Here is a 13,346-nt window from a genome sequence, read left to right on the forward strand (position 1 = left end):
AACCACCCCTTAAGCATGCAAATGTTCTTGTCCCAGAGGCACTGGGTGTATACGGGCATATTCTTTTTTCTCTTTATGAGAGTGAAAGTATGTATAAAATCATCCCAAATGTTGCCCAAACTTTAATCTTCTTGAATTTAGCTGCATTCCAGATGAGTACAAATGAAGAATGTCATCATCTTTCACTGTCAAAGCTTCACTTTTCCAGATTCTAAGCCTGATTCAACATTTTTGAAACGTTTGACCTAATTGTCATGAACACTATGCAACTTTTCTTCTCATTTGTTTTTAAGGGTCCTGTTGGCCCAAGGGGACCTCAAGGCTTACAAGGGCAGCAAGTAAGTCTTTTTATAATTAACCTACATACTATAGCAAAATAAAAACAAATACAAATAAGGTCTCTGTGACATGTGTGCTTTCAGCTTGCCTTTAAATTTCATATTGTAATGCTCACTTTGAACAGGCTGTATTCAATTAACTTCTATTCAGAAATACATGCAGCATGTTTTTTCAGAGTTTCTTCATGCGGCTAAAGTTTTATCATCTGGTTTCTTTATGTGACTGGCCTCCAATACAAAGGATTTTTATATGCTTTTGCTTCTGAAATCACAGATCATTATCTCATGTCATAATGAAAATTCTCCTAATTGGTTATGTGCTAACTCTGAGGCTGTGAAACCAGATCATTGAAGGCTACCACCATGTGGTATTAGAAATCACAGCCAAGGCAATCACTCCATGGGATCTTTAAAAAGAGTATAATACTATCTTTCTGTAGCATATCGAATACCAATCAAGCAGTGTAGAGATATTTTTTAATTTTTGTAGTGATTTGACGGGCAGTAGGAAATAATTTTTCCAAAAGAAAGGGAAAAAAAAGAATTCTTAGCTCTGTCAAAGATTTCATATTGTCATTATCATGTGTGTGGAGTCTTACTTCAAGCCATTTTATATTAGTGCCCTGGATGAATAGAAAACTGTAGTTGTTGATGGTGATGAGGAAGACGAACGTCAGTATCATGATGATAAGTACCACCGATGGAACACCCCCTCTGCGCAGCACTATTCTAGGTTCTTAACGTGCATTTGTTATCAAGAGAGCTGTAACAGCTTAATGAAGTAGGTAGCATTATTATTCTTATTTCACAGGTTAGGAAATTGAGGTTTAGAGAGATTAAGTAACTCCCTCAAAGGCACAGAGCTGGAATGTGGGAGACCCAGCAGTTTAAGCAACTGCACTATCCTCAGGAATATATGATTTAGTATTCTGTTTTCTTTGGTTTGTATATGTAATTTACATATAATTATATTTATTTGCATAATTTGTTCTTAATTTTAGGGTGGCATTGGCCCTACAGGACCTCCTGGTGAACCTGGCGAACCTGGACCAATGGTAAATGTCGAGTAAGCATGTAGACCCAGTTAAAGATGGGTCCACCATTATAATGATGTGAGCTCTTTCTTTTGTCAGCCCTTTCCTAATGTAGTGAGAAATTAGGGTCCAGTTCAGGAGGCTAGTATTATGTTTCTTGTGGCAGAGTATTTAAATTCAGAGGCTTTGAATATGGTTAGCAGACCATGCCAAGATATTTGCATTTGTGAAATTAAATTTTTTTCCTTTGAGTACATGATCTGAGGCATGCAACATAAAATTCAGAATATAAATAAAGCTGTTTTCTCTGATATTTTTCATTTGTCTCAAGAATATTTTAGATTATATCATTGGTAGGTATAGGCAAATATAAGTAAATCTTCTTTTTTTCCTTTCATTTTGCTTTGTTATTAGGGTCCAATAGGTACACGTGGACCAGAGGGCCCTCCTGGAAAACCTGGTGAAGATGTAAGCTGCCTGCCTTCATTATGCTTTGCAATTTTGAAGAGGTTAATAAGAAGCTACAGTGTTAACATGGATATTATTCATTAACTCCCAATGTACTTTCCTCACTCTTAGCTTTTATTAAATGCACACAAAACTGGAGAACTCAGAGTGTAGTTCTATAAAAATCTAAAAGTATTCTTAATTTCAATTGTTTTGTATTATTAGGTTCTGGTTTTTTCTTGCATCTCCCCCCCAAGTTTTCCATTGTGATTTCTCCATAAGATATTAGAATTGCTGTCACAATAGCCACAACTTTTGCTGGTGGAACCTCTGAAGTGAACTTAAAGAAAAATACATTGCTCTGATGGCAAAACATCATTATGAGGTCTTCATTAAATGGAATTTTTTTAATGTATTAATAGTATAGCACCGATATTGCTCTCCAATGCTGAAAAAGCCATTTCTTCAATTGGATTTTTTTTTAAGATTTTATTTATTTATTTGACAGAGAGAGAGAGAGTGAGTGAGAGAGAGAACACGAGCAGGGGGCAGTTAGAGAGGGAGAAGCAGGCTCTCCACTGAGCAGAGAGCCTGATGTGGGGCTCGATCCCAGGACCCTGGGATCACGACCTGAGCCGAAGGCAGACGCTTAACGACTTGGCCACCCAGGCGCCCCTTCAATTAGATTTTTAAAGTTAAGACTCAACTTCAGGTTTTAACAATGATAACATGTGATCTAAGAACAGGATACAAAAACAGATTTGATTTTCTGGACTTTTTTTCTCAGTTGTACCAAAGTTGAGGATAAAATCATGGGTAAACTATTAATTTCTATGTGATACTAAAACAAGTAAATATTTTCTCTTTGTGTCTCAAAGAGATTTATTTCAGCAGATACATTGAATTTGGTAGTAAAGAAAGTATGTCTAGTAGTTCTTAATTATTTTATCACAAGAAAAGAAATGACAAGTCGTGTTCTAAGAAACTGTTTTAATTCAGTGCCACATGTTGATATAGAATTTCATAGCATGTACCTGTGTGTTGTATGTGTGTGTAAATTTTGATGATTGTGAAAAGGTGAGCTAGGTCAGATGAGTATAATTTATATTAATTTCTTCTTCTGGATAAATTAGTGAAAGCTTCACACTGACTTGCTATAATAGATTGCCATCAGAAATAGAGCCCAATCTCACTTTTACACTGTTTAGAGCATTGGGCATGCGCTTTCTTTTTTGGGGGTGGGGGCATGAGCTTTCTAAAAAAGACCTTTATCGGCAATTGACTTGTCGTCTAGTCTCAGAAGGGAGCATTTTAATCCTCTTTGCCTCCCCCTCACCTTGTGTCTGTGTGTGTGTTTTTTTGTTTGTTTGTTTGTTTTTAACCTTAAAGGGTGAACCTGGTAGAAATGGAAATCCTGGTGAAGTGGGATTTGCAGGATCTCCGGTAAGTTTATACTTATCAATACAATGCCAGAGAGGCAAACTTTGCAAAGGAAAGAACATTAAAATTACCTTGTAATTCATTATATACATGTGCACTAGACACTATCACCAAGATATGTTCCCTTTTGTCATTGTGAAACAGTATATTTTGCTAGAATGATAGCTAATTCCAATTTCCTATTTTGCATTGGCACCATATGAATAAGCCTCCTAGAGCTAAATAATTATTTCATAACCTAACATGGGTACTCTCCAAACCGAGTGTCAAATTTACAAAGTCACCAACCTGACTATTTCTATTTCACAACTTCCTAATCTCATTTGTCTTTTTAATATTGTCAAAAAGAACAGCTTGAGCGTTTATTGATTTTTTTTTTTTATATGCTAGGGACAATAAATTATGGACAGGATGCCTCTTTGGCTGCTCCTCAAACCCTCATGTTGGCTGAAACTCGTTGTTCTGGACCCTAAAATCTTATGACAAGATACACTGATGGCCAGCACTCCTAACATAGCTACTTCTCCCCTTGGCTTACTGCAGGGACCTGTCCCTGGTAACACACTCCACCAGAATTCAGGACCTGGGCCACTTGGCCATACTCTAAACCCACCTCTCTGTCCTCACTCAGGTTACTTTGATAGGCCCTCTCCTAGGATATGCTACACCGGCAATGGGGAAAATTAGAGATAAGCAAGCAAAAATCCTCTTAACATTCTTGCTCTTAAAGTTTCTCCTTGTGTGACAACCCCTAAACGGATTCAACCTTCTACTTTCTACATTTCCTATATTCTTCTAATGTTCCTTCCCCTCAATACAACCAACAGTACTGAATTATTCTCCACTTACTTCCTGAAAATTGATGAAGTTCAATGCTGGGATTTTTTTGTAAAAAACAAATGAGTGCTCATCTTTTAAGGGAACTTACAGAGCTTCCAAGCATTATTTAGTTTCAAATATAAAACCAGTTCCCCAGCTCCCTGCTCTCTCTCTTCCCTTTCCTCCCCCAGCAGCCTGGGGAGTCAGTGCAGACCAAGGCATGAGGTTTAGTCATTAGCACAGATGTCCGCGTCAGCCAGCACAGGCTCGAACGTCCCTTCCTACTGTGCTCTCGCACATCCTCTCGGTGTGGGCCCTCCGTGGGGAGGAAGCAGGCCCTGCCAGCATGTTGCAGATGCACCCGGCAAGTTCTGTGCAAGGACACATGTGATTGGGGTATGATGACAGTCTCGGGTCAGCAGAAAGAGAAAATTTTATGAGTACTAGTACATCTGGCTCATTTTCTTGTTGCATTAGAGATATGTAATCGCATGAGAATTCCCTTACAGACCACAAAAACTCAGTTAACTAATTATTTGAAATAGCATAGCTCAGTAATTCTCCTATAGGCTGAGTGTACGGAGTTCCCTGCTCAGGAAGGAGGGGGAACAAATATCAGTAAAGGGGAGCATTCCAGTGGACAGACCTACAGGAAACGCTTGAAGTGAGGAATTCCCAAGCAGGGCTGCGTAAACAGAGGAATTAGTGGAACTTTATTTGTTCAGAGAGACATGGTTTGATGTGCCCTGACTGTTAAAACCCCTCCTTAAAACACTACAGAAACATTCTCCCTACAAGAGGTCACAGAGGAATGATTGCTTTGCTTTTATCATATGAATTTCATTTATTGAGTAGTTAGTACACAGTGAATGAAGGCAATGATGTACAGAACAGAAGATTTTGCCATCTGTCTGAGATTGTGTTAGCACAAGTGAAGTTCCTTAGGAAAGGTTTAGGAGAAGTGCTATGAGTGTTAAGACAAATGTTAAACCATTTCTTCAGTTGTTTCTTCAGTGATTATTCATTGAATGCCCACTCACTAGGCATAAGTCTAAGTGCCAGGGATATGCAGATTAATAGTAATGATTGATAATAATTGATACATGAATCTACGCTAGCAATGTCCTCAGTCTATGGGTGCCAGTGGTAATGGCATTCAATTCAAAACCAAATTAATGTAGACAATGAGAATAAGTGAATAATTAAGTCACTGGGTCCTTACCTATTTTAAGAGGGTATAAGGAAAAAGTTGCATCATTGTTTCAAAATAGTCATACCATTTAGATTTAATTTTCCGTTTGAGTCCTATTTTTTTTTAATTTACTATGCTTAGGTGGAGGATGCATAAAATTAACATAAATTAAGGAATTATTGAGTCTAGGATCCAACTTGTTCTCTCCATAATTCTTGACCAACCCTTCTGTTGGATTATTTCCTTTCTTCAGTTAATCTTTTAAACAATCATAGATCCATAAAACTTCTCCTGAACATTTTACTTAAAATAAATTTTTGATCACTTTTTAATGTGATCTTTCTAATCCTATTCTGCTGCCAATATTTGGTAGTTCAGAGAAAATAAAATACCTTGATGTGTACAGACATATTTATTCTTCTACCACAAGTAAAGCACAATATACAGAAAGCATAGTTTTCCTTAAGTTCCTTCCCTGATTTTTTCCCCATACAATCGATATAGTTGATTCAGACATTGAACATGTTGACTCTGACTTATTTTCCTGTATTTTGTCTGTTTGGGTTTTGTTTGTTTGCTTTTGTGTTGTTTTGTTTTTTGCTACTAATTATAATACAGTGATATAGTTTAAAAATTTGGAAATGTCATCAAATCAATACCTGGCACTAATCCAGGTCTTTGTGTAAGTCATGTTTCCATTCCTAACAGTGAGTTTGCTTTGCTAATTTTGATCACGTAAGTGTATTTTGACAGATGAAAGTATACTGATCCTTTCTCTTCTTTGGTATTTTGCTAAACAAAACTATAGTGTTAGATTTTTGGGGAACAAAATTATGTTAAACAATTTCCTATTCTTATTAATAACTCTCAAATGCCTTACCTATTTTTTTTTCACAGGGAGCTCGAGGATTTCCTGGGGCTCCTGGTCTTCCAGGCCTGAAGGGTCACCGAGTAAGTTCAATCCTTCATAATCCTTTCAGATACTATGGCTTATTGAGTAGGGTCTGGGGAGCATTACCTTCAAAATCTTTACAATTCTGTTTGTCAGTTGTCCTTAGCTGGCTCTGGTCTCAGTATTCATCTGTGGTTATCAAATTCACAATACTTTTTTATATTTCCTTTGAATTTCATTTGATTCTATAAACAAATATATTTTGTGTACTTACTATATGCTGGATACTGTACTACAAAAGAGGACGCAGTGATGAACAAGAAAAATCCATAGCTTTCAGCCTCAGGCTAATGAGGGTTACAGTTACAAAAAGACATAATGACTACATAGTGGAATAAGTGACAATGATACTAGAGAGCGCTAGATCATGGGAGGGGTCCAGTCAGCCCAAACTGGGGAGGCCATAGAATGTTTCTCTCTTTATAACTCAAGATAATTAATAGGTAATTATTATATGTTATGTACATATATAGAAATTACATATCACTCAAAACGGAGGTAAAACCTCCATTGCAGCAACAATGTGTGCTTGACCACACAAGGTTGATGGGCATGTAATGGAACCAAAGAGAGCTGTTTCTAGAAAGGATTGTGTAAAGCCTGATACCCATCGGGCGCCTGGATGGCTCAGATGGTTAAGCATCTGCCTTCGGCTCAGGTCATGATCCCAGAGTCCTGGGACTGAGTCCCACATTGGGCTCCCTGCTAGGTGGGGAGCCTACTTCTCCCTCTGCCTCTGCCTCTCTCTCTCTAACTCTCATGAATAATAATAAAAAAAAAAGCCTGATGCCCATCTAGCAGTGAAGAAAGTTTCCATCAGTGGTATTAAAGAAGATACAGAAGAATAGAATCTGAGAGACTACTTTGAAAAGTATGGCAAGATTGAAACCATAGAAGTTATGGAGAAAAGGCAGACTGGAAAAAAGGGAGGATTTGCTTTTGTAACTTTTAATGATAATGATGCAGTTGGTAAAATTGTTGTTCAGAAATACAACACTATTAATGGGCATAATTGTGCAGTGGAAAAGGCCCTTTCTACAAAAATGCAGTCTGCTGGATTACAAGGAAGTCATGGAGGTAGATCTGGCAACTTTATGGGTCGTGGAGGAAACTTTGATGGGAGATGAGGCTCTGGTGGTGGAGGTGGTGGTAGCAGAGGTAGCTAAGGAGGAGGTGATGGTGGCAACGATGGTGGTGGTCCTAGTTATGGCAGTAGAGGAGGCTATGATGGTGGTGGTGGACCAGGATATGGACCAGGATATGGCAGATACGGTGGCAGTGGTGGAGGATATGATAGTTACAATGAAGGAAGAAATTTTGGAGATAACTATGGTGGTGGTGGGTGCCATAAGGATTTTGGAAATTACAGTGGACAACAGCAATCAAATTATGGACTGATGAAGGGGGACAGTTTTGGTGGAAGAAGCTCAGGCAGTCCCTGTGGTGGTGGTTATGGGTCTGGTGGTAGAAGTGATGGATATGGTAGCAGAAGGTTCTAAAAAAACTCAGACGAAAAAGGCTACAGTTCTTAGCAGGAGAGAGAGCGAGGAGTTGTCAGAAAAGCTGTAGGTTACTTTGAGACAGTCGTCCCAAATGCATTAGAGGAACTGTAGAACTCTGCCACAGAAGGAACGATGATCCATGGTCAGAGAAGTTACTGCAGCTTAAACAGGAACCCCTTCTTGCTCAGGACTGTCATCACCCCAGTTTGCAAACAGTGTAGCTATGGATTAATGCAATGTAGTGTCAATTATATGAGGTCTTTTATCTGCTATAGCTTTTGCTTTTTCATTTCATTACATCAGGTATAGTGCCTGGTAAATTGTGGTAGTGGAGCCAGGAATAAAAAGTTGAAGGATTTGTAACTTTTCAATATTTGTGTAGTTCAGTTTTTCTACATTATAGTACAGAAACTTTAACAAAATGCAGTTTTGAAGGTGTTTCCTTGTGAGTTAACAAGGAAAGAAGATCATTGTTATTACTATTTTGTATGAATTTTGCTAAAATTAACTGTAAAGAAATACTTGCTGACTTGCAGTTTAAGGGAAATCTATTCTCTCCACATTTCCAAACCATGAAATGAATGGGCTCTGACATGTGGAGAGAATAAATATTTGTATGTTTGCAATATGTTTTAGATAAATAGAATTGGGTATTTGGATTATCGTATTTGTGAATTTAATAGCATTAAGATTTACTCCTAGATCTCAAAATTCCCGAAAAAAAAATTACACATCTATCAATCTATCATCTATCTATCAGAAAGCATGGCTGATATTCGATAAGTATATACTGGCTGTCCTCTGTTTTGAGTAGTTGAACTTCTGATTAGAATGCTTGCTGCTGTACTAGTTATTATTTTGAATGTCTTCCCCAGCTATAGCCCATATTCTATAACTGTATAACCTCCACAATTACTTGTCTTCTCTAAAACCACCATAGATTTTTCATTTGTAGCTATAGATTAAATTTCTGTGAAATCACAAAAATCTGAAAGGTAAGGACATTGCAAGTTAAGAATGGTACTTTAATTTTCTTTGAATAGGCTTTCAAAAAATGTTGAGAATTTGAAAACATTCTGGGTAACAACTTTAAATATCCATTTTTATAAGACACTTTCTGTGAGCTTATTTTTGGTTCTTCTTTTATATATCTGAGAATTAAAAAAGCAGTAGCATACAAATTTATATTTTTCTCCTTAGGGACACAAAGGTCTTGAAGGCCCTAAAGGTGAAGTTGGAGCAACTGGTTCCAAGGTAACTGTATAAAATCTAAATCTGACATCACCATTGCATTTCTGGTTTGCTTCAAGTGCCTACCAACTTTTCAGAACCCCCTTAAATTTTGGAGGAAAGAGGAATATAAAAAAAGAGATAGTTGAGTAGATAAATATATTTTTTCATAGATGAGTGGCAATAGATTTGGCAGGATACATGACATGGCTTAACTTTGCCACCAAGATTAGACATCATGGCACTGGGTTTCTGCCAATGTAGGATGGGCGCTTTCCTCACATGAAGATGGTACTATGAATTCACCTTTTAAAACAGTCACTGTTTTATTTCTTCAAAAATATCTGAGAGGTTTAAATAATTTATTAGCTCCATTATTTAGTACCCTTTTGATTCCAGGGCCTTCTAGCTATTGTTTCTTCCCAAGATGTGTTTATGTTCCTAGAGAAAGAAAGAGACCATAAAAGAAGTACAGAGGACATTTTAGTGGGAAGCATCATGTGAGATATATGAAAATATATACATATATATTTGTGTGTGTGTGTATACACACACACACGTATATAAGTGTGATGTATGTATGATATATGTATGTGTACATATATGTGTGTGTATATATATGCATTAGCTTTAATTATTTTATTTTTAGACTTCTTATAATCTTAAAGGAATATTAGTCAATTTTAGCTTTCTGAAGTTTTACTTGGACTAAAGTATTATCAGACATAAACATATAATTACCTTTTTGATACTAATTAATGTGAACAGATGTGATAGTTTCATCAATCTTGTTTACATCCTCACTTTTATCTTATACTTTTTTCTATAGAAATTAAATTGCCATTGCATTTTAAGAAAAAGTAATACAACAGAATTTTGAGTTCCTTCATTTCAAGTATGCCTTTCAAATGCTCAGTTTGAAAATACACTTTTAAAATGACACACACATGGAAACAGTGATATGAATATCAGTTGTAGGTTTTTTGTACTATAATGTAATCTCATTTTTGCTTTAGGGTGAAGCTGGCCCTACTGGTCCAATGGGTGCCATGGGTCCAATGGTATGTATCAATTTAATTCTTTGTTTTTTTTTTTTCTTTTTAGACTATATAAAGAGAATGTTTAAATGGAAAACAAAATGATGTGGAGAAAGTATGTTAGCTGATGAAGTAATCTTGCTTACCAGCTGACAGACAAGCACATCCAGAGAATTGCACCCTTTGAATAGAAAAGACTTCTTGCCCTTGTTTGTTTTTCTTAACCATTTAATGCTCTTATTCTTTTCCTATAGTTAGTGTTCAAATCAGGACTATTGTAGATTTAGCCCATTTTAGCTACATTAAGTGAAATCTGTTCAGGTAAGAGGTGGTAGGTTATATATCCCCACAGGTAGAGATTTTTTTTTTTTAAGATCTTATTTATTTATTTGTCAGAGAGAGAGAGAGAGAGCACAAGCAGGGCGAGTGGCAGGCAGAGGGTCAGAGGGAGAAGCAGACTCCCCGCAGAGCAGGGAGCCCGAGGCGGGGGTCCATCCCAGGACCCCGGGATCCTGATCCGAACCGAAGGCAGTCGCTTAACCGACTGAGCCACCCAGGTGCCCTGGTAGAGATTTTTTCAAACCCAGAGTTGCCCCTAGAAATACTACTGTTTGGTAGCCAATTGTATTGAGTCTCAGTCGAATTGAGTGAGGTAGTCAAACTACCTTAGAATTCAAATAAGATGCTTCAAAGGTGTTTTTCTCTGTCACCTGTAGGGCCCAAGGGGAATGCCGGGAGAAAGAGGGAGGCTTGGGCCGCAGGGGGCTCCGGTAAGTATGCGTATCTCAACTCACTCCGATGAGCTGAATATGTCTTTTAAATGAGAAGATAGTACTGGTTGCCTACTTTTTAATTTTTCAATTTTTTCCTTGCTTTTTCTTTTGAAATAATTTCATGTTTACAGAAAATTTGCAAAGGTAGTATAGAGAGTTCCCGTGCACGCTCTGCGTAGCTTCTGTTAATGTTAACATCTTATATAACCACTGTACATTTGTTGCCTACTTACATTAATACCAAAGTTAAGAAAAGTATAAAAAAAAACTATAGCAGCACGGAATGTAGTCCATGGAAAAAATATAAAATTTGGAATAGTAGTAAAATTATGATAATAGGTACCATTTATCAAGCAGTTATTATATGCCAAGCATTCTTCCACACTTTATTTCATATTCATCACAATCCTAAAAGGTAAGTACTATGAGTGTCCCCTTTTTAAAGAGCTGAGTTTCCTGGTCATCTGTCTTTGATTTATTTTATTATTTTTAAAATATTTTTTATTTATTCATGAGAGAGAGAACATGTGAGCAAGAGCATGAGCAGGGGGGAGGGGCAGAGGGTGGGAGAAGCAAACCCCCCACTGAGCAAGGAGCCCGATGTAGGGCTCGAACCCAGGACCCTGAGATCACGACCTGAACTGAAGGCAGACACTTAACTGACTGAACCACCTAAGCATCCCTGTGATTTATTTTACATGTATAGATTGAGGAATGCCCTTGCTGTCTGCCTATGTACCTTGAACCTAGATAGGTAGGGGGCATATTCCATTGATTCTCTTCACAGCTCTCTGAAGGTTAGGCTGTACTTGCTAATATTTCAACCTTGCAGTTAATTATACTGCACCCACTTTAATTTGGAAAATTAAGGACTGCACCTAGCCTCTATTATGACGAGATCTTATCATCCCTATTAGTATTAGGAACCCCAGGTTTACAGCATCCCCTGCTGTTACCCCTAGCTACAGAAGACAGCCACCTTAGAATTTCTCAATAGTACCAAAGTCAGAGCCCTGGTTGGGGAGAATTGAGACCCTCTCACTAGGCTCTTGTAACCCTTTGAAGATAAAGTGTCCTCTGGAAACGTAGAAACTACTGTAGAATGTAGTCGGCTGTTGCTTATCCATCCTTACACAGTATATCCGATCTCGTATGTTCACTTCTCTGTGCTTTATTCTACTATCTGCCAAGGCAGTTTTGGCAATGCTCCATCACTGAGTGTGGGCCATTGCTCTTTCTAAACCATCTCCCATGTTAACACCATTTTTTCAGAGTCTTTATCAGAGTGTTAAATATGTATCATGGGAGAGTATTTCCATATTATTAAAGTTCTCCACTTTATGTCCTTTCCCTCACGATCTGGTACCCTCAGGACCTACTTCCACACATTCTCTTTTGGATTCTGCCTCTACATGATGTAAGGGACTCATAGCTCCTTTGGTGTGTCTCTTTCCTCTTTTACCAGAAGCGGCTTTTCCTCAACTCAGTTAATTTGTGACTTGATGCTAGTTATTGATCTGTTGGCTAAGCAGCAGGGGCAGGTGGTGGTGGTGGTAGCATATATTGTCTGGTAAAGTAGAGGCTTCCGCATTATCTTTAAGTGAGGAAGAATAAGCTGTTAATGGTGGGAATTTCTACAGGCCCACAGACTTTGGAGTTGAGATTTCGAAGTTCCCAATGCCAAATTTCATTCCTTCAAATCAAGGGCCCTGACCATAGGGCGTAACAGACTTTCTGTGGTTGAGAATTCAACCTTGTCAAGAGCTCTTGAAGCTTTATCAAGTCCTGGGTCCAATCTTCAGCTTTTTCTTCTCTCTGATTGTAGAAGATTACAATATCTTAAAGTGCTTCCAAGGAGTCTTATATTGATGATAAATCACCATTAGCCTTTCAGTGTCTTTCTCCAATGTATTCATTCAACAAGATCCATGCAATTCCATCAACTTGATAATTGCTACTTCTTCAATCCTTCACGAGCGTCTGAGTTATGTGCCCATAGCCCTTTCTCTTACACTTGTCCCTATCTCAGTTTGCCACTGGAGACAATATCTATTGCTGCATTGCCCCAGGATGTCAAGAGTGAGTCATGCTTCATCTAGATAGTCAGTGAGGAATCCAGCTTTAAATTCCCATTTTAGAGTCTGCTTTCTTGTACTTCTTCAGGCACCAATGGTATTAGGGTGTCAGATCAGGTTTCCTAGGAAACAGCATCAAAGCAAAGACTTGTGTGCAGGGAATTTATTGGGGAGTGCTCTCAGAAGCTACATTTGTGAAGAAATGAATAAAAAGCAGGGTTTGTCACAAGGAGAATTTAAGCTGTATACAATTACAACAAAGAGCCCAGTCTCCATGAGTTCTCAGTTCCATGAGAACTGTGGGGTTGGGATGGCTCATCAGACTTGTCTTGAATGGAGGGGTGGGGGGCAGCCAATCCTTTGTACTACCGCATTGACCTTGGAAGAGGCATAACCTTGGGAGTGCTAACTCCTTTGCTGAGGGCAGTTGGTGGGAGGGTCTTAACTATGAGCCATCAGCTTACAACACTTCCAGCAGTGGTAGAATGATTACTTCAGTGCTGAAGG

General features: G+C 38.1%; 1 protein-coding gene and 1 pseudogene across 1 annotated transcript in view; both read left to right on the top strand.

Annotated features, from left to right (window-relative positions):
- COL5A2 (collagen type V alpha 2 chain) overlaps window positions 1–13,346 on the top strand; it is a 138,760-nt gene that overhangs the window by 85,418 nt on the left and 39,996 nt on the right. The window contains exons 9-16 of the mRNA XM_028123120.2: window positions 294–338; window positions 1,340–1,393; window positions 1,787–1,840; window positions 3,209–3,262; window positions 6,168–6,221; window positions 8,925–8,978; window positions 9,971–10,015; window positions 10,708–10,761. Coding sequence (XP_027978921.1) covers window positions 294–338; window positions 1,340–1,393; window positions 1,787–1,840; window positions 3,209–3,262; window positions 6,168–6,221; window positions 8,925–8,978; window positions 9,971–10,015; window positions 10,708–10,761 — 414 coding nt within the window. The remainder of the gene's footprint in view (window positions 1–293; window positions 339–1,339; window positions 1,394–1,786; window positions 1,841–3,208; window positions 3,263–6,167; window positions 6,222–8,924; window positions 8,979–9,970; window positions 10,016–10,707; window positions 10,762–13,346) is intronic.
- LOC114224093 (heterogeneous nuclear ribonucleoproteins A2/B1-like) lies at window positions 6,744–7,721 on the top strand (annotated as a pseudogene).

Source organism: Eumetopias jubatus, unplaced genomic scaffold, assembly GCF_037043125.1.
Source record: "Eumetopias jubatus isolate StellerSeaLion01/CBP00866 unplaced genomic scaffold, mEumJub1_p1.0 scaffold_3, whole genome shotgun sequence".
Classification (NCBI taxonomy): Eukaryota; Metazoa; Chordata; class Mammalia; order Carnivora; family Otariidae; genus Eumetopias; species Eumetopias jubatus.